At 54.5% G+C, this 24,021-nt stretch overlaps 1 protein-coding gene across 7 annotated transcripts; it reads right to left on the bottom strand.

The window, feature by feature from the left end:
* Positions 1-2,233: 2,233 nt before the first annotated feature.
* Positions 2,234-23,843, bottom strand: TTF1 (transcription termination factor 1). 7 transcript variants are annotated; one of them, XM_029919921.1, is made up of 11 exons: positions 23,780-23,843; positions 19,906-20,945; positions 18,255-18,481; positions 16,495-16,680; positions 15,046-15,124; positions 12,931-13,061; positions 11,391-11,625; positions 10,121-10,210; positions 8,753-8,818; positions 5,377-5,462; positions 2,234-4,498 (listed from the first exon to the last, which is right to left on the bottom strand). In XM_029919921.1, exons 2-11 carry the CDS (start codon positions 20,925-20,927, stop codon positions 4,317-4,319), a joined length of 2,304 nt encoding a protein of 767 aa, XP_029775781.1. In that variant the 5' UTR covers positions 20,928-20,945; positions 23,780-23,843; the 3' UTR covers positions 2,234-4,316. The 7 variants fall into 7 exon arrangements, 5 of the variants coding, with proteins under 5 accessions (XP_029775781.1, XP_029775783.1, XP_029775780.1 ...); XM_029919923.1 differs by having other exon boundaries at positions 19,906-20,934; positions 23,780-23,798; XM_029919920.1 differs by lacking the exon at positions 23,780-23,843 and adding an exon at positions 23,142-23,770.
* Between the last annotated feature and the right edge of the window lie 178 nt (positions 23,844-24,021).

The raw sequence follows: 24,021 nt of genomic DNA, 5'->3' as shown, positions 1-24,021 counted from the left end.
GTCATCTCTACTCCCGACACGGGGCTTAAACTCACGACCCCGGGATCAAGAATCGCACACCCTGACGGCCCAGGCAGCTAGGCGCCCAGCCAGATGTGTCTGGCCTGTTGTTTGGGGGGGCAGTCTGACCTGCAGCCACACAGCTGGGGGCCACGAGCACGCAGTTGTGATTTCAAGGCACTGAGAACGTGAAGAGAGCCCACAACAGCCCCGAGCAACACGGACGTCTAGACGTTGGGTGCAGTGGGTGGAACACAGCAGAAAGTGCTGATTCCACACTTGTCTGCACACATACGTGTTACATACACACTTACATTTTGAAAAGGTGTTTTTAACTTTTTTTTGAGAGAGAGACAGAGTGTGAGCAGGGGAGGGACAGAGAGAGAGGGAGACACAGAATCTGAAGCAGGTTCCAGGCTCCGAGCTGTCGGCACAGAGCCTGACGTGAGGCTTGAACCCACGAACCGTGAGATCGTGACCTGAGCTGAAGTCAGACGCTTACCCAACTGAGCCCCCCAGGGGTCACCATGTATATTTAAAGATGGGTGGTAGGGGAGCACGTGTGGCGATGCCAGTCCAGAACAGGAGGGACGGACAATTTCAGAGAGCGAGGAGCAAACCATCAAAATCTCCGAGACCGTGTGAGGGGCAGACCGCAGGGCTGGGGCGCAGGGCGCGGCGTCCGGAAGGAGGCATGCGGTGCAGAAGGTGGGGCGGGGGGTTGGTAGCCTGGTTGCTCCGTCTGCCGCCTTCGGTCTGCTGAGTGAATCACGACAAGGGCAGAAGAGGGTGTGGGAGGTGACGGCGTCAGCTGATGTGGGGAAGGGACGGCAAACCCACAGAGACGCAAAGTCGCACCCGCTGGGGATGCTGCGTCTGCTTGCGGCCGACCACCATTAAAGTGAAACTGACGGGCCCAGGTGTGTGGCTTTCCTCTGGAAATATCCGGTTCGTAGGTGCCAGGAGGCAGATGGAAGGGCTCACACGGTGTGTGGGGTCCTGGACCGGGCGGGCCGCCGAGGGAGAGGAAGAGCTGAGGTGTTTGGAAGAGAGACTGTGATCACGGACTCCGGACACCTCGCGTGATCTCAGAGCCAGCCGCCGGGCTGGTGCCTCGCTGGGGGAGCCCAGGCAATCGGGACTGTGGCCTGTATTTCAGGAAGTGGACGGGAAACGCACTAGGTCGTGCAGCCGGTGAGAACACAGGCCTGAGTGTGCAGTTTCCTCCGGATCGTGAGCTCCTAGCGGCACCTGACTCGCTGCATGCGGTCAGGATGTGCTCAACTAAACGTAGCACTGAGGAGAAGTGACGCCTGGGTCTGTCTAGGACTCTCACCTCCCCCCTCTCTCTGCTGGGAACGGCATCTACACATGACAATAAAAACGCTGAGGGGCGCCTGGGGGGCTCAGTCAGTTAAGCATCCGACTGCGGCTCGGTCATGAACTCATGGTTTGTGGGTTCGAGCCCCGCGTCTGGCTCTGTGCTGACAGCTCAGAGTCTGGAGCCTGCTTCTGATTCTGTCTGTGTCTCCCTCTCTCTCTGCTCCTCCCTTATTTGCACTCTGTGTCTCTGTCTCAAAAATAAATAAACATTAAAAAAAAAGAGGCTCTATCAGAGCAGAATATATTAAAAAAAAAAAAAAACAGAAACAAAAAAACCCACAAAAACGCCAGAAAGCCCACTGAGAAGTGCGGATGCCCAGAACCGGGACGGGTGCTCCAAACCGTCCTATTTGTTCCCTGTGCTTGCTTCCCCCGGGACCGGGGGGCGGGCGGGTTCCCCTCACTCTGGGTCTACTCCTCCTCCTCCACGTCCTCCCAAGCACGGACCCGACACGGGTTCCTCTCTTGCGCTTCTCTGCCTCTAAACTGGGGCTGCTTCCGGGCTTCGGCCCTCACCTCGGGGGGGGGGGGGGGGGGCGGCCGGGCATCCCTCGCGGATCTTCCACCCGCTGACCGGGCGCCTCCGCAAAGCGGGCACAGCCCGAGTCGGACTCCCGGCCCCCCTCACAGTCTTCTCTTCTCGCGGACCTGCACGTGACACATCCAGGCGACCCTGCCCTTCGTCTCCCGTATTCCTGCACCCATGGGGGCGCCTGGGTGGCTCAGAGCCGGGGGCCTGCTTCCGATTCTGTGTCTCCCTCTGACCCTTTCTGACCCTCCCCGGCCCATGCTCTGTCTCTGTCTCTCAACAATAAACGAACGTTAAACATTTTTTTTCTTAAAATAGAACTTCTACAAAAAGTACCCAAGTTTATTGTAAAACTCACAGCACAGGCAATCAGTCACTGAACACACGTCGGTGGGCTGCTTCCTCAGAGTCCGCGTTCCCTCCCTGCTAACGGGACCCTGACTCTTTGCACTGGGGTATCTCTCCCTCAGCCACTCAGGGCTCAGCAAGCTAACCCTGGCACCAGAGGGGAGCTCGCACTGAAGACCCCCCTCCCTTTCCGGTGCTGGCGCCGCGTCAGGGCTGGGCACGAGCTCTAACTTGGGCACTAGAAGCCAAGCCTGGGACTTGAGAGCAGTAGGAGGAGGCCTGTTTCCCTCCCGGGACGGGGAGCCGGCTGCGGACGCAGGTGCGAGGTGAAGGGGCCGTGTGCACTGAAGAGAAGTGGGCGGTGGTTGCGGGGGAGAGAGCAGAGAGTCCGCAGGAAATCCCATCTCTGGGGACTCCGAGGAGCTGGACCAGTCCTTAAGTCAAGCAGTCCCTTTGGCCTTTCTTTCAGTGTTGAGAGCTCCCGCATTCCTCATATCTGTCTGGGTCTAGCTTCTGGCACTTGCAAATCGAGAGTTCCAACCTGTAAATTCACAATCCCACTGTCCCGCGAGACCCTCTCCGGAAACACGGGGTTTAATTTCTCCCAGACGTTTTAATGCAGCCGCAGATACACAGTTTCCCTTTTTTTTGACTTTTACAAAATTGAAAATATATACTCTTCTGAAATATCTTAATTTTGTTGATCTCTTTTTATGTTAATGCAATCTATCGTGTTCATTTTTCATTTCTGGATATGATCACATTCTAGGAATATACAGTAACGAGTTCCCGTCAAGGAACACTGACCTTTCTTTTCGGTTTTTCAAATTATAAAGGTGCCGTTGTTACGCACCAGTCCTCCTAATTCTGGAAGTGAAATGGCTCCATCTCCCATCACGTCCATCCTTACGGCTCTGATGCGGTTCACCGACTGTCCTCCGAAAAGAGTGTGCGTTCCGCCGGCGTGGAGACGGGCAGGAGGGGGCGCAGGTAAAACGCTTGCTCAAAGGAAACAGCCATTCGTTTGCCGAACATCTACGGAGTGTCCCTTGTTGGCGCCTCACTGGGACAGGTGCGAGGGATATGCTGGTGACCAGACTCCCACACGAGTCTGTGCTCTTCCTTCTCCAGTCCGGCAGCGTTGGGAAGATGTCTAGCTCTGTGGATGCATTAACCAACAGCACCCCAGGGTCCCACTGCGGCAGCGGCAGGAGACAACCTGGGGGCTGCACGAGCAGCACAGGGAGGGGGCACGTTAGCGGGGACCCCTCGGGCCGCAGCCGCCTCCCTGCAGCTCGAGAATCCAGCCTTCCTGGCGGATGGAATAGCCCAACACTTCAATTATCCTTGAAATCTCGTGAGGCGCGAGCCGTGCCTTAGACCCACACGTCATCCCCCCATAAACCTAACAGAGCCAGAGCTTCTGGAAGCGGTGGAGACATCTGCTGGCTTTGCAGTTTTGTTTTCGTTTTCCCAGTTGGACAGCAGGTGAATTCAGAGCCTTGGGAAGGCGTCCTGCGGGCCGAACGCGTGCCGCACTCAGGAAGTCCGCACACACAGGCAGGGCGCGCAGAGGGAAGCCGGTCTGGGACCCCGGCGGCCCCACGGCCCCGCTGGCGCTCACCGAACACTCCCGTGCGCCGCGAACACAGAAGTGGGGAGACAGAGAGCGAACCCGCGGGCACGTGAACTAAACCCGTCGTGCCCCCTCTTTGCGGAGGGTGCGTGCGTCAAAATCCACACCAAGAAGCGTTCATGGGATGGGACTCCGCCCTCTGCCACCGTGAGAGGGACGCGGGATCCTGCTGTTTTATAAGAACTGTTCGTTGTGATTATTTTCGGCGGCACAGAAGAATTAAATCGACTCTCACACGCCCCTTTCTTTGCACGCTCAGATGCGCTAGAGCATGAATGCACGAATCGCTTTGGAATGTTCCAGCACACAAGGCATCGTTGTCATGCCCTTCCCAAGGCCGTGGCTCCTTCTCTACTAACTGTCAATCCTGAAAACAGCTCCTCTGCCCCGTGCAAGAAATGCAGCCAAACCTGCGGAGGCCTAACTCTGCTCCTCCCCGCCTTCCCCCTCACTGTTGTCGTCACAATAAAAGATGTCTCTGAGCAGGAAGACCGGCCTGGGCGCTGCGGGAGTCTGGATCTCAGTACCCTTTTTCTCCATCATCTTCTCTAACTTCTCCTTGAGCAGAGGCAGACTGGTCTCGTAAAGGTAGTCTATGATCTCTAAAGAAAAGAGATTTAATTTTTAAATTCCGCGTACACAACCTCCTGCCCAAGGTCAAGGGGAGATGGCACGGATGTGGGTAGCGTGCTGCTACTGCTGTGCACGGGGCCCTGTTCTAACCGGTTTACTTAGATTCACCCAACCAGCCCCTCAAAATCCTAGGAGGGGGGCCCCTACTGTCAGCTCATCCTTCAAGTGAGGAACCAAGGCATAAAGACATTACGAATCTTGGCCACCGTCACGGGGTTAGTAGGGGCGAACGAAGCCAGGATTCGAACCCAGGCGGCAATGTCTGCTGAATGCAAGTAGCTGATGGTACGCTACACACACAGCGTCCCCCAAACCCGTGGCTCCCGAAGGCGGGTGCTGGGCAGACCCACTCGAGGCTCTCCTGTAAGCGTGTTCGAGAAAAATCTAGCCCCCGGACCCAGTCCGGAGGTGGGGGCTCGGTGTGTGTGGGATGAGGCCCTGGTGCGTGTTTTCAACAAGCTCCCCGCGGGGCTCTGATGTCCTGAGTTTGGGAACTGCCCAAGCCACCCGCGAGTGTCTGCACAGAAGGGACCCAGCACCTCGTTTTCTCTAGAGCCGTGTGCACACGCCACGTGACGTGCACACACGAGCAGGTGAGCACAGGACGGCGACCCAGAAGCACTCACTAAGCACCGAGCACCCTGGTGACCACAATTCACCTACTGTCTCACTTCACACTTTTGAAAGTGCCGTCAGGTGGGGGTTAGGACTTGACAATTTGGCCATGTGACAACCGAAGAAACCGAGGCTCCCAGAAGTCAAGTCACGTGCCCGGGGTCACGTGACCAGCACATGCCACCACCTTCTGGGTTCTCAACAGTCTGAGTACAGCACTGCGAGTACCGACCTGGGAAAGTCTTCTTCTGCCAGAAGGGAACGCAGGTAGCTTTCAGCTTATAAAATTTTGTTTGAACGTAGGACGGCGGGACGTCACTTTAGAAAGGAAAAGACAAAAAAGATATCATCAGTTACAAAAAAAAAAACTGGTCACTTCCCTACTGCGGACGAAGTACACTGAGTCAGGAGAATGTGTAGGCGTGACTTTCTTAATCCTGAACGTGACACCACCACGTCCATCAATGTGCGGGGAAAACACGACACATACAAGAAAGCCGTCATGCATCTGGTTAAAAAGAACACACAAGAAACACACGCAAAGGGAAGAAAATAGCACAGGATGGATGCTGCTTAAATACAAGAGTTTTGGGGCGCCTGGGGGGCTCAGTCAGTTAAGCGTCCGACTTCAGCTCAGGTCATGATCTCACGGTTCTGGGTTCGAGCCCCACGTCGGGCTCTGTGCTGACAGCTCGGAGCATGGAGCCTGCTTCAGATTCTGTGTCTCCCTCTCTCTCTCTGCCCCTGCCCTGCTTGCGCTGTCGGTCTCTCTCAAAAATAAATAAAATTTTTAAAAAACCAGAAGAATGTCAGTCACTAGTCAGGAATAGGAAGCACAACAGCAGCTTGCCTGTACGTGGCCCACCCGGAGAGCTTCCCATCTACCCACAAACCGTCTGCACGACTACTCCCTGAGGAGTGGTCGGTGCCTCATTCTGGAGATGGGGAAACTGAGGCACAGGGAAGTTGCCCAAGATCTTACAGCAGAGAAGAGGACAGAGCTGGTACTTGAGCTGGGTGGTCTGCCTCCAAACCCCGCACTCTGACCCGTGACCCTTGGCATGAATTAAGTACACATCTGTCACAACCCAAAAGCAGATGTCTCCTGGTTTTGTATTTTGTAAAACTTAAAAAAAAAAAAAAAGCAAATGCTTATGATGTTTTGGTGAATCAAATATATTTTCAATTTACAAGAAGTAGGACAGAAAACACAAAATCTCAATTGTTCCTTATTTGATTTTGAGAGAGAAAGTGCACGTACACAAGCAGGGGAGAGAGGCAGAGGAGGAAAGAATCTTTTTTATTAAAAAAATGTTTTTCAATGCTTATTCATTTTTGAGAGAGACAGAGAGTGCGAGCAGGGGAGGGGCAGAGAGAAAGGGAGACACAGAATGGGAAGCAGGCTCCAGGCTCAGAGCTAGCTGTCGGCACAGAGCCCGACGTGGGGCTCGAACTCATGAACTGTGAGATCATGACCCGTGTCTCGCTGTGCAGGGCCGGGCGCCCAGCAGGACGCTCTGCGGACCCAACCTGGGGCTTGGAAAAGTCACAGTAACAGATCTGGATGTTTTCAAACGAAGTGGACGGTACCTCTCATTAGGCGGACACGCTTTCTTTTCACCCTGCCTAAATAATTCACAAGCGGGGCTTTAAGACTCTGGAGAGACTGAACTTTCAGATTTCTTTTTCACAGTTTTAATGATTAAAACTTGGAGAACGCACTGTTCCAAACGGCATCCGACTAGATGCCACAGTCGCTATTTTACAGCTTTGACGTTGGTTAATCTTTCGTTTGTTAAATGTACGTTGTTCCGACAACGGGAGGGCTCGGCGGCCTCGCGGGACGGTCGCTGGTGGGCCGGGGCCCCCGACGCCCCCCCCTCTCAGGGGCCCGTCACACCGCGCAGTGGGTGGCCCACTGTCAGGTGCACTGGAAAGGGGTTGGGGGCCCCACGAGCATGTCCGTGACCCCTGGCGGGGTCTGTCAGGACACACTTCCTGTCTCCAAGTTAAAACACCCCATCGGATTGTCCCTTGTCGATAATCCTGAGGCGCACATAGGCACCAGAACCAGTTTCAACCTTTCCCCGTGGACCAAGGGCAGCGTCACACTCCTGAGAGTCCACCAGGCGGCCGCCCCGCCCACCGTCCAACCCCTAGCACCCCCGCCTGGGGAGACCGACGCCCGGACCCCGGCTCGCAGCCCTCTGCTCCGCCGGCAGGGACTGCGCTTTGCAGCCGGACTCCCTTGCTCGGCGTTACACCAGGCTACCAGGATCGGGGCTGTGCCTTCAGGAGCAGAAGGGATCGAAATGTCCCGCTGATACATGACAAAAGCTCTTGGCAAAGGGAAATGGAGGCAGCTGACGGGCACACGGAAATCTGGGGTGCCTGGGGGGCTCAGGCGGTGAAGTGTCTGCCTCCGGCTCACGTCCTGATCTCACGGTTCAGGGGTTCGAGCCTTGCGTTGGACTCTGTGCTGAAAGTGTAGAGCCTGGGCCCTGCTCCCGAGTCTGTGTCTCCCTCTCTCTGCCCCTCCCCCTCTCGCTCGCACACTCTCTCTCTAAAATAAATACAAATAGTTAAATAAACATAGGAAAGTCGAACCTCACCCCGCAGGTGAAAGATGCAAATGAACACCCCCCCGAAACTACTTAGGGCAGCCTAAAGAGGAACAGGCCCTTCACATGGTCTCAAAATATCTCCCCGGCCCCTGTGGATCCCCCAGAGAAAAGCCGGTACTTTTATACTAAGGCGGGGAAACCTGGCAAATGCCGCCAGAGCTAAAGCATCGAAATGAGCCTCCTGCTCCTCACGTGACTCGATGGTGAAGACGCAGCATCGCCCACCGCACGCTCCCGCCGCCAACGCAAAGCCTCACCGCCAGGGCTCGGGCACGCCAGGGGACCTCTCGCCGGGGGCACTCGCCCGTCCGAGCCCGCACCTTTAACGTCCTCAAAGCCAAAGGCAGAAGAGCTTTACTGATGGAAAGACACTAAGGAGACGGGATGGTGAAATGCACCGAGCGAATCGGGACCGGGTGGTCAACCGGCGGAAATGCCATAAAGGACGTCACCCGCACGGCATTTATTAGTGGGGGAAACTGAACGTGAACTGCTTTAGGGCCTGGCACCCTATCGGCGTCGAATTTCCTGGGCGCGAGGAGTGCGCCGTGATGACGCAGGATGCCGTTCTCGTTTAGGGCATGCTGTCCACCACTGACGCTCCAGCGCTGAACAAAACTACTTTATTTTATTCCCTTGGAGAAGAGAGCGTAGGCGACAGCACATGTGGGACACCTGTTTAGAATGTATGGTTTGGGGCAGAGGGTCTGTGGGACCTCCACGGAATCGCTGAACTTGTGAGAGGCTCCTAGGAGGCTCTGCACACATTTCATTGCCCCCTCCGCGGCGTCTTTGGCGAGGGGTGGCGGGGAGGGAAGGGGCGGGGGGGCGTAGAGGCCCCCGATCCCCGTGTGACGGTACAATCCACACAGGATCCCGCCTGCAGCGCGGGCCCCCGTCCCGCTCGTCCCCGCCTTCTCCAAACTCGCTCACTGCGCCACCCCTTCTCTTTCAATTAGCCTAACATGAAAGAAACGGCCTCACCCGATGGTGCTCGCCAGATCTTCCCAGCTGATCTCATGGGCATCTTGCACATTTGTCGCATACAATCTAGGAGAAAGAATTAACATTCAGTGTTCAAGCACACATCAGCACGGACTCCCAAACATGGAAAGCTCAGGGCGCCCGGGGGGCTCCGTCGGCTAAGCGTCCGACCTCGGCTCAGGTCAAGATCTCACAGCTCGGGAGATGGAGCCCCGCTTCGGGCTCAGCGCTGACAGCGTGGAGCTTGGAGCCTGCTTCTGGTTCTGTGTCTCCCTCTGTCTCTGCCCCTCCCCCCTGCACTCTCTCAAAAACAGACAAATGTTAAGAGAAAAAAAGGAAGAAAGCTCGAGGGGACTAGCATGTTCATCCCTGTTCGTGTTCAGGCCAGCAAGGTTGGCACGCTAGCCCAAGGTTAGCCCGAGGCCACTTAGTGAGCTGGAGGCCGACAAGAGAAGCCATCTCTCCTTCCAGGCCCTTCCCATCCCCCACCAGACCGTGTTGCTCTCAGTGTGGACACACAGTAACGGCAGGTATGTGCTCAGCGCTGCCGCGTGACCACGTTAAGACTGTCACGTCCCGCTGAGGCCTGAGGGAGGCACCACCTCTGCTCTACAGAGGACGACGGAGGGCTGAGGGCCCGCGCCCCTGGGTCAAGGTTTCACAACGAAGTGGCCAGGCCTGCCTGCGAGACGGCTCCCTCGGGTCTGCTGGTCTCTGCGCTGCCTCTGGTAGAAGCCGGGCGGAGGCGGCACCGGCCAGGCCAGCGCGGAGAGCCGCCAGCAGGGCTCGGGGCACAGAGCGGGAAGGAGGCGCCGCACGCGTGCCCAGAATCCAAGGTTTCTTCTGCCCTTTGCCGTTACCCACTGACATGAGCGCGGCCTGCTCGCCTTGAAGAGTTTGTGCACCAGGCCAGGGGAGGGAGGGGTCTGCCTGGGCCAGGAGCAAAAAGACAAACACAAAGACCAGGCGACACAGTCACACCCCCCCACCCCGAGGCGCGTTGGAGGGCGGCGGGGCTCGGCCTGGATTAGTCACCTCCACTTTCCAACGGACACAGTAACTCCTACCCACACGAAACCGCTCCTACCCACACGAAACCGTTCAGAGACGAGAATAACCCTGTCTATCGAGTGCGTCGTTGGCTTCACGTGCATTCTGTCACCTCCTCTCCCAACGGCACCAGGAGGCAGGAACCATCACCACCACAAACCCAGACCTGGGAGGGTAGGAAAAGGTCCCAAGGTCCTACACGCAGGAGGTGTGGAAAGACAGACTTGAACCTTAGCAATCCCGCTGCAGACTTCTGCTCAGCGACTCTCTGGTCGGAGAGAAAAACAGCCATGACAGTGGCGCTTCCTACTCCCGTACCTCTCGATCAGGTTGATTTTGGCCTGCAGGGCGTTCACCCCTCGGTACACCTCCCGACCGTTCGTCATCCTCTTCGTCAGAATTTCCGTCCTGCGTGCAAAGAAGGGAAAACAGAGTGCACGTCCTGGGCTGAGGTTTCCACCGCAGTCTCCCGCGCTCTTCTCCACTACATCACCCTGTGGAGACCCGCATATAAAGGTTTTGCCCCCACACAGTATGTGTTCCTTGGAGTTTAGGTCCCTGAGCGTAGCCTTGTAGGAAAACAGAGAGAACCCTATGACAGAATCCCGAGGGACGTAACGACGAAGGGCAGAGCCTAGGAGTCTGCTTTCAGTACAAAACACGCCTCCTCTGGATCCGACTTAGCTGATACTGACGCCGACCGCGCTCCCTTTGTGCGCGAGGCGTGGGGCCGGGAGCTGCGGGCCCGCCGTGCCGAGGGGTCCTGGAGCAGCTGACCGCCCCGCTCAGCCCCTCCGGGGCTCGGAGCAGCCACATCAGGCAGAGAAGGGGCAGCACGGTCAGGACCGGAGACGCTCCTACGGGACAAGTGTGTCTAAAGTCCAAGGAATGCGGCTGCCTCGCTCTGGTGAGGACAGAGGAGCCACCGAACTAGGCACGCGCGTTTCCTGCTCATCGCCGTGCTTGTGGCTTCTCTCCTAAAGGGTGGTTTCAGTTTTTTGTTTTTGTTTTTTGTTTTTTTAGGCTGCAAAGAAAGAACTACTTGGTTTTACTCAAGACTTAGCGGGGGACAGAAACCAAAAGTCAATACGCAGAATTAAAAGGGTTCAAGTTCCCTTGTGAGGAAGAGACGCGATGAATCAAGGTTAGCGAAGTGTAGGGGCGCCTGGTGGCTGAGGTCATGATCTCACAGTTTGTGGGTTCAAGACTCGCGTTGGGCTCTGTGCTGACAGCTCAGAGCCTGGAGCCTGCTTCTGATTCTGTGTCTCCCTCTCTCGCTGCCCCTCCCCTGCTCGTGCTGTCTCGGTCTCTCAAAAATAAATAAAAAACATTTAAAAAATTTTTTTACAGGTTAGCGAAGTGCTAACGTAGATCAGAACTGAGGTGGCCACACTGGCTGCCTGGGGACGCCCGTCCTTGACATGCAAGCTTTCCGCACAGCGGTCCCGTCATCCTCTCGCTGACCTCCCCCATCCACCCACTCCACTGATGCGTGTGGCATGTGTCTGAGAGAGAGGGAGGGAGGGAGCGAGTGAGGGAGGGAGGGGGATATATTGTTGAAATTCATTTGAGAAGCCTTAAAACTTACCACTTACTTTTACACTGCATCCAGTTTCTGGTTCCTACTTTGGCTCCTACTTCGACCCAGGAGATGCCCTTGTAGAGACTTTCCCTCACAATGGACAGGCGGCCTTCCGGGTTCTCCTGGAGTCTAGAATCCACCTCTTTCAAGTCATGGGGAGACATTTTCTTAAGAATCACTTCTTCGACAGCCTTGATCAGTTTCTGGGTCTCCGTCTTACTCCAGACACCGTGGTTTCTTGCTGCCGACACAAAAAGGAGGGGCTCCCAGCTGCTCATCTACTGGTCTCCAAACACGACATTACAAACAAACTGATGACGACGGACAGGCGTCATCACACGCTCGTCCGGACCCGCAGCACGCAGGTCACCAAGGGTGAGCCCTGACGTCCAGGATGTGTCGGTGCGGGTTCACGGACTGAACTCAGGGCACCACTCTGGTGGGGGGGCCGCTGATAATGGGGCGAGGCTGCGTGGGGGCCGGGGAGTTACGGGAAATCTGTGTACCTTCCGATTTTACTATGAACCCAAAGCCGCTCTAAAAAATAAAGTCTTAAAAAAAATCAGGATTTTTCACAAGATAGTGGGCAACATCTCTAAATTACGTGAACACCACCAAGCACAGCCATGTGTAAATTAATGAGGAATCGCTACAGTGGCCAAAGATTCTTTTTTCCAATTATTATTATTTTTTACTTTAGAGAAAGAGAGCGCACAAGTAGGAGAGAGGAGCTGAGAGAGAGAGAGAATCCCCAGCGGGGCTCGACCCCACAGCCTTGGAATCATGACCCGGGCCGCAATCAAGTCGATGCTCAGTCGGAGCCAGCCCGGCGTCTACAGAGATTCTGTGGGATGTCGGAATAGAACAGTCTTTTCTTAAAGCAATGTGTGGTTCGGAGTCTGCTTTCTGAGAGGGGCAGCTCCCGCATGAAACAGTGAGGCTGCCAGCACTGGGCAGGAACCAGATCAGTGAGTGGCTTCTACGCAGCCTCCGTGACTCCCCCTGGGCGCCCCCAGCGAGAAACTGGCTCCAGGGGGTCCCACAGGACGCGACGGAAAGGCACTGGAAGCCACCATCCGAGAAGGCATCACGCCATCTATGGCTCGCCCTCCTCGTCACCACGGTCACCACGGTCAGGCAAAGGGGAGGCCTCAAGTCACCAGCCTACACATATCTTCGGTTTGGTCCACAGAGTGATGGTACTTTTTCTCAACAATTTGGACGAGTGGGGGCGCCCGGGGGGCTCCGTCGGTTAAGCGACCGACTTCGGCTCAGGCCATGATCTCACGGTTCGTGGGTTCGAGCCCCGCGTCGGGCTCTGTGCTGACAGCTCAGAGCCTGGAGCTGCTTCTGATTCTGTGTCCCCCTCTCTCTGACCCTCCCTGCTCGCTTTCTCAAAAAAAAAATAAAATAAAATAAATTTTTTTATAAACATCGGTCGTGTGAATAAAGGCTGCACCGTTTCACACCGCGGGCTAGGAAACGAGACGGCTCGGCACGGAGAAGGGCCCGCACGGGGGCCGCGGGGCGGGGGCCGCGGACTCACGGCTGCTGATCTGGGAGAACTTCAGGGCCACGGACAGGCTACTTCGAGCCACCAGGTCGCCGATCTTCTTCCAGTCGTTCCCGTGCAGGGAGTGGTAGCGCTTCAGCTTCTTCACGTCTCTTTTGCTGTACCTGAGAGGACGGAAGCACAGGCTCCGATGCCGAATGACGCACCAGACTGAAATCTGTAGTTTTCTTTCTTTCAATGTTTACTTATTTTTTTTTAAGTTTATTTATTATTGAGAAAGAGAAATACAGAACGTGAGCAGGGGAAGGACAGAGAGAGGGAGACACAGAATCGGAAGCAGGCTCCAGGCTCTGAGCCGTCAGCACAGAGCCCGACGCGGGGCTTGAACCCTCGAACCGTGAGATCATGACCTGAGCCGAAGTCTGATGCTTCACTGACTGAGCCCCCAGGTGCCCCCCAAACTGTAATTTTGGGATTCTCTTTCTTTCTCTCCCTCCCCCTTTCATGCACAAATGCGTGTCTGCTCTCTCTCTCACAATAGATAGACTTTAAGAACAACAACGAAACAGAAGTATTCTAAGGGCAAATTGTTACCGCACACAAATCACGTGGTACAAATGAATGAACTTTCTTATTAGAATTACAGACTTCGTATTACGCTAAAACTGTCACTCCCACGCTGCTGTCACAGAGAGAAGACTGTCACCTCAGCTGCCACCGTTCATTTACCAAAAGCTTTCTTTCACGTCAGGCTGAACATGTCACCTTTAATGAATTCCCTTCGAGTTCTGTCCACAGGCGTTGAGCCCCGGGGCTTGGGGACAAGGGGACAGTGGGTTTCCGTCTGCGGCCACCCTTCTCTGCTTAAGGTTTATTTCTTGTGGTCAGGATTTTAAAAAAAGAAACCAAAGTCGTCGTGTCAGTGGTTGGGGTTCAGATGATGCATAGGTCTTGGTTTCAAATCGTGCAGCCACCTGCCTAACGACCTGCCAGATTCACTGAACATGCCTCAGTTCAGGGGCTCAGTCAGTCGAGCGTCCGGCTTTGGCTCAGGTCACGATCTCGCGGTTCATGGGTTCGAGCCCTGCATCGGGCTCTGTGCTGACAGCTTGGAGCCTGGAGCCCATTTTAGATTCTGTGTCTTCCTCTCTCTCTGCCCCTCCCCAGCTCACACTGTCTGTCTCTCTCTCAAAAATACATAAAACATTAAAAAAAAATTAAAAACAAGAATTGTGCCTCCCAGAGTGAGGTCAAATCCACAAGCCGCTGGTGACGGTCTGGGCCCTCAGCCCTAGCCTGCCCGTCCCTGTGGCCTGGGCAGAGCGCTTACCCACAGCCGACACCTGTTCCCTGCTGGTTTTTTTCTGGGATGCGGGGAACAAAATGTAGTTTGCTATTTCACTTGGGGAGGGCGGGAGGAGGGCGTGACTGTCACCGCAGGAAGCCCTGCGCGCTGCTCTCATGGGGCCTCCTGCTGGCGTTCACCCCACCGCCACATGCCCGCCGGAGACCCCCAGGACCGGCCCGGGTGCTGAAGGGAACGTCACTCGGAGGAGCGCTGGGTACACGGGCGCTTACGTGTCAGCGGAGAGTAAAGAAACCTTCATGCGTAGCGTTAAGAGGGGCGCGGCGGGCTGAGAGCTGAAGAAAGTACAGAGGAAAAGCCGGGGATTCGGAAAGGGGAAGGCCGGGGGGCTCCGTCGGTTGAGCGGCAGGCCTCGGCTCAGGTCATGGTCTCCCGGTTTGTGGGTTCAAGCCCTGCATTGGGCTCTGTGCTGACAGCTCAGAGCCTGGAGCCTGCTTCAGATTCTGTGTCTCCCTCTCTCTGACCCTCCCCTGCTCGCGCTCTCTCTCTGTCTCTCAAAAATAAATAAAAAACATAAAAAAAAATTTTTTAACAAAAAATTAAAAAATAAATAGGGGAAGATCACAAACATTTACTAAAGAGGCGGGAACTGAAATGGGCTTTGAAGATGCACACCTGACAACAGATACGGAGTCTGGTTTTGGAACAAAGCCCTCGCGGTTTTCCCCGCTCGTCTGCGCCGGACCACATACGGCAGTACAGACACGGCGTGTGGCGCTGGCTGACCTACCAGCAAGCACCGGAGAGATGCTGCGTCCCGAGCTGCTAAGCCTTCCTCTTACCTGCCTTTGTAATTGTTGACGTCAAACATCTTCTTTGCTCGATAGTAAACGAGTTTCCAGGGCCGGGCAATGCCCTTCCCTAAAGTCAGAAGAGAGGCAGGCGGTCAGGGGGCCACACGGGGCCTGAACTGGACTCACAATTGCAAAAAGAAACCAGCACAGCCGTCCCCACGGTCCTGGACCCCACGTCAAGGCTGGGGCTCCACACACCCTGCGGAGAGGCCGCCCGAGGCGCAGAGACACAGAGTCACGAGTCGCCTCCAGGAGCTCTGAAAACGGCAAGCCTAGGACGTCCTGACTCCTCCAGCCTCCGCTCTGCCACGCTCGAGGGAAAAGTTCTTTATAAACCAGAGTGACGTCAACAAAATCTGAATGAAGAGGAGAGGATGCTAACGTGGAGGACGCGCGCCAACAGTTCTCCGGAAGATTGACAAGAGGCCTTTCTCAAGGAGCGGGCTTTGTTTCCTCCTCTGAGGCCCAAAGAGCCCCCGATGGGGGCTCACTACCCTGGGTGCCCCTGCCCACTCCAGGGCACACCTGAGAAATCATCCTCTTTCAATTCATGGGTGTTTTTGGTGGGAGAGGGGGCGCCTGGGTGGCTCTGTGAGTTAAACGTCTGACTTCCGCTCAGGTCATGATCTCATGGTTCGGGAGTTTAAGCCCCATGTCGGGCTTTGTGCCGACAGCTCAGAGCCTGGAGTCTCTTTCAGAGTCTGTGTCTCCTTCTCTCTCTGCCCCTCCCCCGCTCACGCTCTCTCTCAAAAAAAAATAGACATTAATAATAAAAAAACAATTAATGAGTTCATGGACTTTTTCCCATCCAATCCCACTGCTTCATGACTTTGTCTCAGTTTCCAAGTACCCGGGCTGGAGGAGGGTCCCAGCGACAGCGCACACATGAATCTGGACTCGGGAAACTCGGGAGAGCCTGGAGCACCGAGGGGTGAGCGCTGTGCAGCGCACAAGAGCACAGGGGCAGACGCCAGGGCCGTCGGTCCCACCCAGCAGGAAAGCTCAAGTTGACCGTGTCCCTTTTTTTAATTTTAATGTTTATTTTCGAGAGAGAGAGAGACACACACACACAGAGTGTGATCAGGAGAGGGGCAGAGAGAGAGGGAGAGACAGAATCCGAAGCAGGCTCCAGGCTCAGAGCTGTCAGCACAGAGCTCGACGCGGGGCTCAAACCCACGAACCGTGAGATCATGACCTGAGCTGAAGTCGGACGCTTAACTGACTTGAGTCACCCAGGTGCCCCGGATCGTGTCACTTTCTACAAGATCTGGAAAAGCTACGCTTGGGGGAGGTGAACACCTTCCAAACCCCCGAAGGACAGTCTGGCGATGACAATTCAGCTCAGCGGTGGAGAGGGCAGCACCTAGCACCACCGCGCCTCTTCCATCTAGGGTTGGAGGGCTGGGCAAGGTCACAGGTCAACAGCGGTAACCTTACCGATGTGCAGTCTAAAGGAGTACTTTCTTTTCAGGTCGGTGATCACGGACTTCTCCTCGGGGTACCTGTCCGTGTACAGCAGCTTGTCCGCATTCTCGATTCCGGTCAGGGACAGAAATTCTTGCACGTTTTTCTCCAACTGCTGATTTTCCTTTACGGAAAACTTGCCAAATCTAATCGCGACACCTAGGATTTGGGGGAGGAGAAAAAGTATGTATCATCAATGATGAAGGAAAAAGCAAACCCACCGCTCCCACTGGGTCTTCAGCAGTTAGAATGTGGTGGCCTGCCGGCTCCCCGCCCCTCCCCAGCTCCCCCACCCCCCGCCCCCGCCCAGCTCCCCCCTGCCAGGAAGGAGCCTCAGCCGCGCCCTTGACATCAGTTCCCCCAGCCCCCGCTGTGGCCCTCGGCTTCCCTTCAATTTTAGCCATTTTGCTCCCAAAGTCCGCCCTGCGCCTCCCCGTCCAGAGTGACCTTCCCCAGTTCATCAATCTCTTTGGAAAATAGTCATTTTTTTATATTAAAAAAGGAATATATCTTCATTAAAAGTTCAAGCAGTATGGAGAGAAACATTTAAAAGAAGCCCCCCACCCTTTGGGGCACCTGGGGGCTCAGCTGGTTGAGCGTCCTGGCTTTGGCTCAGGTCACGATCTCGGGGTTGGTGGGTTCAAGCCCTGCGTCAGGCTCGCTGCTCTCAAGCCTGTCAGTGTGGAGCCTGGCGCCTGCTTCGGATTCTGTGTCTCCCTCTTCTCTGCCCCTTCCCCACTCACACTCTGTCTCTACCTCTCAAAAATGAGTAAGCGTTTAAGAAAAACCTGTTGATATTTAAAAAAAAAATTTTTTTTAAGGAGTCCCCCTTTTACTCATCTGCCATACTACCCCCCCCCCAGGCAGTGTGACGAAGTGGCCAATACAAACTCACGTCCGTCCTCTGCGCATATGGGGGTGGGGGTGGGGCAGCCAGGCCGTCATCCACTGCGTTCTATCCTCTCTGTAACTCCGAGCAACCAGATTTTATTATATACTCATGGCCTTACACAGAATACGGTTTTCTCTTCGTTAGGCTTATTTCAAGAATGTCTTTTATAAAAAACATACTCCAAAGAGTTTCGACATAAAATATACAAAAAGAATAGGAGCATTCATAGGCGCTGCTCTAACTGTATTTTTCTCCGTCACTCTGTCTATTTTCTAAACCAATCTCTTCAACATTAACTGCACGAGGCTAAGGCCCCGCTTTTTACTCCTCGCGGTGACCAGTCTACTGGGTCCCTCACGGCCCAGTCAGAACCGCTCGTTTGAAGCACACGGCTTCGCTTTGTGGCTCACTCTTTGACTGCGTACCTTTTCTGGGAAGTTCTTATCACGCAGGGAAGCCAAGGAGACCACGTCGGGTCCCGTGTGACACTCCGCGTACCCTGAACTCAGCATCAGAGGAAGGAAGCCACGCCTCGTCAAGGTTGACAACAGCGACCTTTCTCACAGCCTTTTACTCTGGCGTCCTCCCCAGGCGCTCTGTCCCTCCTCCTCCTCCTCCTCCTCCTCCTCCTCAGGATCGAGCTAGCCTGCGGGCCCCCCCCCCCACCGGAAGTTGGGCCGAGGAGACCCAGGGCGTGGACAACAACTCTGGAAGGAGGTGAAGCTGGAGGCAGCTGGCGCTCCTGGTGGATCTAGAAAACTGCATTGTTCACAGGCCAGGGTCAGGGGCCCCTCCTGCAGACAGGAAAGCCCAACAACGATTCAAGCCCCCCCCAGCTCACCTTGGGCTTTAAACTCCTTGAACCGCCCCAGGTCATCCCGGTACATGCGCTTGATGGTGGTGGGGGCCCTGTCCTTGATGTTGGGGATGAACTCCTGGAGCTGCTTCACGGCCGAGTCCAAATCCACATCCGAGTCGCCCACGTCTCTCGAATCTTCAGATAAATACCTTGTTTCGGAATCTTTAGCCAATTCCAGATGGCTTTCTTCCTCATTTGTAGACTCTAACCTACGGGGGAAATCGGATGGACTCACATTAACATATAGCTTGCCCTCGAGGCTGTCAAATGCTAAAATGACCCTCACTTCAGACTGGGGCAGTGGTAAAGCCAGGAGGGGTGGAGGAGCCGGCGCTGTCTGCGCCGTCCCGACTCTCCGATGGGATTTCACTAACGGGCATAGACCGCGGAGGCTGCCTACAAGGTAAACGTGTGGCCCAAAGCCTAATTTTCAGCAGATGTTAATCCTTCCTAGCCTGTTTCTCAATTTTGTTGTGTTTTAGATAGCAGCTTTCCAATGAAGGAGAGGGCTAAGCCCTCTGCTACCTCCCAGGGACACCCACACCTCACCTCCACCCTTCCAGTGATTTGATTTTGATGATAAAGTTACTAATTCAATAAATCACCATTCAGGTTTATGTGGCTCCAATTGCTTTGCTGTAGGTAACAATGGCCACGTCTCCCCTTTGCTTAGTGTTCCCTGCATCTGTCACTCATTCATCCCCAAACTCTCTGCCAGTTGTCCAGTCCTCCTCTTAGTGTGGGCAAGCCTAGCAGCTAACCACTCCAGCAGAAAACCTAAGAATCGCACAGGGCGTCTGGGGGGCTCAGTTGGTAAAGCACTGACTCTTGGTTTCAGCTCAGGTCATGATCTCGTGGTCAGTGGGTTTGCGTCCCGTGTCAGGCTCTGTGCTGACAGCTTCTCTCTTTCCCCCACTCTCTCTCCCTGTCCCTCCCCTGCTCACATGGTTGCTTTTTCTCTCTCAAAATAAATGAACGTAAAAAAAGAAGATATGTAGGGGTGCCTGGGTGGTTCCATGAGTTGAGCATCCGACTTTGGCTCAGGTCATGATCCCAGGATTGTGGGTTCGAGCCCTGCGTCGGGCTCTGTGCTGCCAGCTCAGAGCCTGGAGCCTGCTTCGGATTCTGTGTCTCTCTCTCTCTCTCTCTCTCTCAAAAATAAACACTAAAAAAAGTTCCTCCATGTCTTTTAAAAAGAAATTGCTGTAGTTATTATATCAGATGGTAAACTTACATGATAATTATGTAAATGATGATGTCTACACCTCTTTTATTAGGGAGAACCGTAATTCAAGGCTTTTTCTGCTATAAAAATTCTAAGTTACATAATCATTTCTTCTACTTAGATACATACAGAGGAAGGTCATCTGGAGTTCTTGAAATGCCTTTTTAAACTTATTCCTAGAATTTTAGGGCTGGACTAGTTCTTAGTGAAAATCTAACTCCTTACTTTACACAGGAAGAAAAGAAGCTTCTTGGCACGTTACTAGGTCACACGTACACATTGCTCTGTGCATCTGACCGTCTATCTCTTCGTGATTTCCGCCATGGACTACGTGCGGGCCGGAGAGAGGTCACCGGCAGGACGCACACAGAGGACACACACATTGACAGACGTCGCGTTCCCCGTTACCTCTGCACCTTCTGCACCTCTGCCGAGCGGGCCTGGGTTTTCTCCTTCCGTGGCCTGCGCTTCACGCGTTCCTCAATCGGGGTGCCGCTACCGTCCAGGGAATCGACGTGCGTGTCCTCCAAGCTGGCGGTGGGCACTGAAGACTCACCACCAGGCGCTGCGGGGCTCTCAACAGAAGACCTTCGCTTCCTTTTCTTAGGCTTTTTCTTTACCCTGCCGGCGTCCTGGCTGCCCCCTGCAGTCTCGACCTCACCGAATTCTCGAGATCCTTCAGAGTACGCGTTCTCCAGACCCTCCGGCCCGGACGATGCCTCAAATTCCTGGTTATGTGACATTCTTCTCTTTCTCTTTTTTTTCTTAGACTTTTTTTTATCAGCGGACGCTGGCAGCTGTGCGGTTTCACCGTCTGGACCCGCAGAAAGCGGGGCTTCTGGCTCGTGTGGTTCCGCCTCAGGCAGGGCGTGGTTGGCACACGGGCCTTCCTGCATGGCATCACCGGATGCCACTGTCTTCCGATGTCTTCTCCTCTTTTTCTCCTTAACTTTACGATGCGGTTCTTTGGACTCACTTCCATGTGACTTAGGAACTGACTGCGGTTCTTCTGCTTCAGGCTCTCGTCCCTTGTTCGTGTCCACGTACGCGACATCGACGTCCCTCCTAAAATTCTTCGGCGTCTTCTTGATATTTTCTTTCTCCACCAGCATGTGCGCCACGCCTGTCTCCTCATCTTCCCCCAGAGCCTTCTGTCTTCTCTTCTTCTTCTTCTTTTTGCGTACAGACGTGGCCTTTTCAGCCTCGTCGCAAGTTTCTGACTCTTGCAAAGGGGAAGAAGGAGGAAAATGCTGGAAAGCCTTTCTCTTTTTTTTACTCTTGGTTACGGGACACTGTTCGCTTGTCAGAGGGGAGGCTCCGAAACTGCGAGGGGAACTCCCGAGATGTCCCTCCTTATAGACGGAGTATTTTTTCTTCTTCTTGCCAAACACTGGGGTGTGAATTTCCAGTCTGCTCGATTCTTCTTCCATTCTGTTCCTGCAGGGAAACTTGACAACAGGGGTTTATTTTTGCAAAGCGTGTGAAAATTGGCTCTAGGAGAATTAATAAAATAAAATAAAAATCACAGAAAAATGAAATTATATGACAGATGACAAGCCTGGAATCATGACCGTAAATTTTAGATGATCCTAACGCATAGGAGGCTCACTGTCATGTACGGTCTGGTCCCACTGCCTTTAGGGCACAGGAAAGAATAGTTAACAGAGAACCATGGGGCCCAGCGTGGTCCGGCCCTTGGTCTCCTCCGCCCTCATCTTTTACCCTCTCTTTTCTAACTCCATGCTCCAGCCACACATGTTTTTTTGGGTTCCTCAAACATGCCATCATCCATTCCTTAGCTCATGGGCTTAGAGCATACCCTACCCTGTTTCCAGAACGCCTTCCCACCCTCCCTGCCTCCTTTCATCCTTCAGAGCTTGGTGTGAATATCACTTCTTCAAAAAAAAAGCTTTCCCTAATTAAAAAGAGACATTAGGTACTCGCTTCCCCAGCACATATACTAAAAAAAGACATTAGAATACCGTGTCAACTTTAAGACCCACAAATCAATATGATGTATTTTTTCTGAATGGATACATACTAGTAATCCGCAAGTTCTAATTGGCAAATGCGGAGGATAGGGACAAGAACAGGGCCGGTTTCTCTTGTAACCTTCATCTGTTATTTCTTAATTGGGGTTGTTGTGCCCAAGTTTGTAACATCGCCCCCAAAAAAGACCAGAGACTGTACTTAAAGGGGAAGGCGCCGGCTTCTCTGGATGAAAGGGCGCACATTAAGGAGGGACAACGCCTAAGGCGCCCCATCGGGAGAGGCCGGCCCATACCTTTGACTTTTCTAGAGGCGGGCCTAGTCACGCCCTACGTGGGGGGTCCTGGGCCCACTCTGATTGGTCAATACTCTGGATGTTGTGATTGGCTCCCACAACTGCCAGTATTGATGGGGGGGTAGGGATTGGATCGCTGTACTCCTGTTGTCATTTCCTGTAACTCCCCTTCCCAAATGCATAAAAGCCCTGCCCTGGTGTGTTCGGGGCTTACTCCATGTGGCCAGTGGGTCAATGGAGTCTGTGAGCCAGAGCTTAAGCCCCTAATAAAGCCTTTTGCTTTTGCAGGCGTGACTCAGTCTCCCTAGTAGTCTCTGGTGCTTGTTTTGGGGTGATGTTACAAACTTGGGCACAACAGGCTCGCGTCATGATCTCAAAGTCTGTGGGTTCCGGCCCTGCGTGGGGCTCTGTGCTGACAGCTCAGAGCCTGGAGCCTGCTTCGGATTCTCAGTCTCTCTCTCTCTCTCTCTCTCTGCCCCTCCCTCACTCACGCTGTCTCTCAAAAATAAACAAACATTTAAAAAATTTTTTAAAAAGACTAAACAATTATTTAACTTGTCCTTCAATGTTACTCTCTTCTGCTAAAATTTTTTTTTCCCATGCATCTTAGGGTGCCACCAGCGAGACGGGTCTTCCTGAAAGCTCTTAACCGCCTCTCCTGAAGGGGAGATGCTGGGGAATCGGCTTACGGGTGTAAACCCCTGTGTTCTTTCACTCTTCCCTCCAGCCACACAATTTCTCAAGAGTCTTTGAGAAGTTAGGGATCCTCCTCCTCCCCCGCATCTTTGGCTTCTCCCTGCAGCAATGGCTCTCTTCTGGCAACACTCGAACAATCTTTAGCCTCATCCAACTTAAAACAAAACAAAACAAAGCAAAACAAACAAACACCCCTCACAAACAACAACCCTCCTCTAACCTAAAGTCCTATCTGGCTATTCTCCTCCTTCCCCTTCCGGCGCGACTGCAGACGGAAAATGCTCTCTCCGGTTCCTCGCCTCTAGCCACTTGTAAGTAACCTGCACCCCTCTCCTGCCCGGAGTCCGCTCCAGCAAGGCTGCTTGGGGCCTCCAGGCCACTACATCCAACAGACACTTTCAGGACTTCTTAGTGACAATTAACAGAGGAGCAGATCCTCTCTTTAAATAGTCTTTTTCCTTCCTCTCTCCCAACTTCCTTCACTTTTTTTCTCTTAAACACCTCTTAAGCTTCTCCTTCTGGTCCCTGGAATTCAGGACAACGTATCAACTACATAGATGCTCCCCGCCAAGGCTTTTTGGGTTCCCCTGTTATCCCTAAGATTAAGTCCCAAATCCTTACACCCCTAGCAGGCCCTTCAGGGTCTAGTCTGGTCCATGCCTACCTCTCCACCTATCATTTCTCTCTGGGCTTCAGACACCCCGCTTCCTGGAATACACACGTTCTTTTTCCTTCTCGAGGACGTTCCCAAAGCAACTTCTGCTGCTGATGCTCCTTCTGCCGAGTTACCCTTTTCCGCGCGAACTGGGCTAAGTCGTCGGAAAGTCACGTCCGCAACAGGGACCCGCGAAGAGCTCGACCGGGTCCCCGCCCCCGCTATGCAGGCGCCCTCCTGTGCGCCGCTGTGACACGCTCGGCCTCCCCAGGGCTGGGCTCTGGTCCGTCCGGCTCCCAAAGGTTCCACAGCGCTCGGCACAGGCGGACACGCGTCTACTATGCGCCCCGATTAGGGACGCGCCCAAGCCTGGTCCCGGGCTCGCTCGTCACTTGTGAGGTGCGACAGACACCCCGGGCTCCCTGCTCCGCGGCGGGCGCTCCGGGGCTGAGGAGGGAGGCACCGGCCCTGCGTCCGACGCCCGATCGTCCCCTGCCCCAGACCCAGCGGCGCCTCGGCTCCTGGGGCCCGGCCCGGGGACCTCGGCCAAAAGCCGCCTCGGCCAGGCGAGGACCCCGCCACCCGCCGCTCGACCTCCACAGCCGCAGCAACAAAACCGCAACAACCAAAAAGCGCTTTCACCCTACCTCTCAGAGCGCCGCCACCTTTCTTCCGATCCGGAAGCACAACCGTTGCGGAAGCGGACGCGGTCGGTCGTCACTTCCGGTCCCGCCTCAGGCGTCACGGTGTCATGGCAACGGGCCCGCCGCAGGGACTTGACGCAGGCGTAGTTCACTGTGGGTTTCTTTCCTCTGGTTGGAGGGAGTCGGGGAGTTGCGGCGGGCGGGGGGAGTGAAACCTGAGGGAGGGGACAGAAGCCCCGACTGCC

Source organism: Suricata suricatta, chromosome 13 (genome assembly GCF_006229205.1).
Source record: "Suricata suricatta isolate VVHF042 chromosome 13, meerkat_22Aug2017_6uvM2_HiC, whole genome shotgun sequence".
Lineage (NCBI taxonomy): Eukaryota > Metazoa > Chordata > Mammalia > Carnivora > Herpestidae > Suricata > Suricata suricatta.
Note: the sequence above shows the minus strand (reverse complement) of the source record. Positions and strands in the feature narration are given on the sequence as shown.

Coding starts and splice junctions, on each gene's coding strand:
- TTF1 (XM_029919920.1), bottom strand. Junction 18,482..19,905: donor GAGGTGCAGAAGGTGCAGAG/GTAACGGGGAAC, acceptor TTTCCCCCGTAG/GTTAGAGTCTACAAATGAGG. Junction 8,819..10,120: donor AAAATCAACCTGATCGAGAG/GTACGGGAGTAG, acceptor TCTTTCTCCTAG/ATTGTATGCGACAAATGTGC.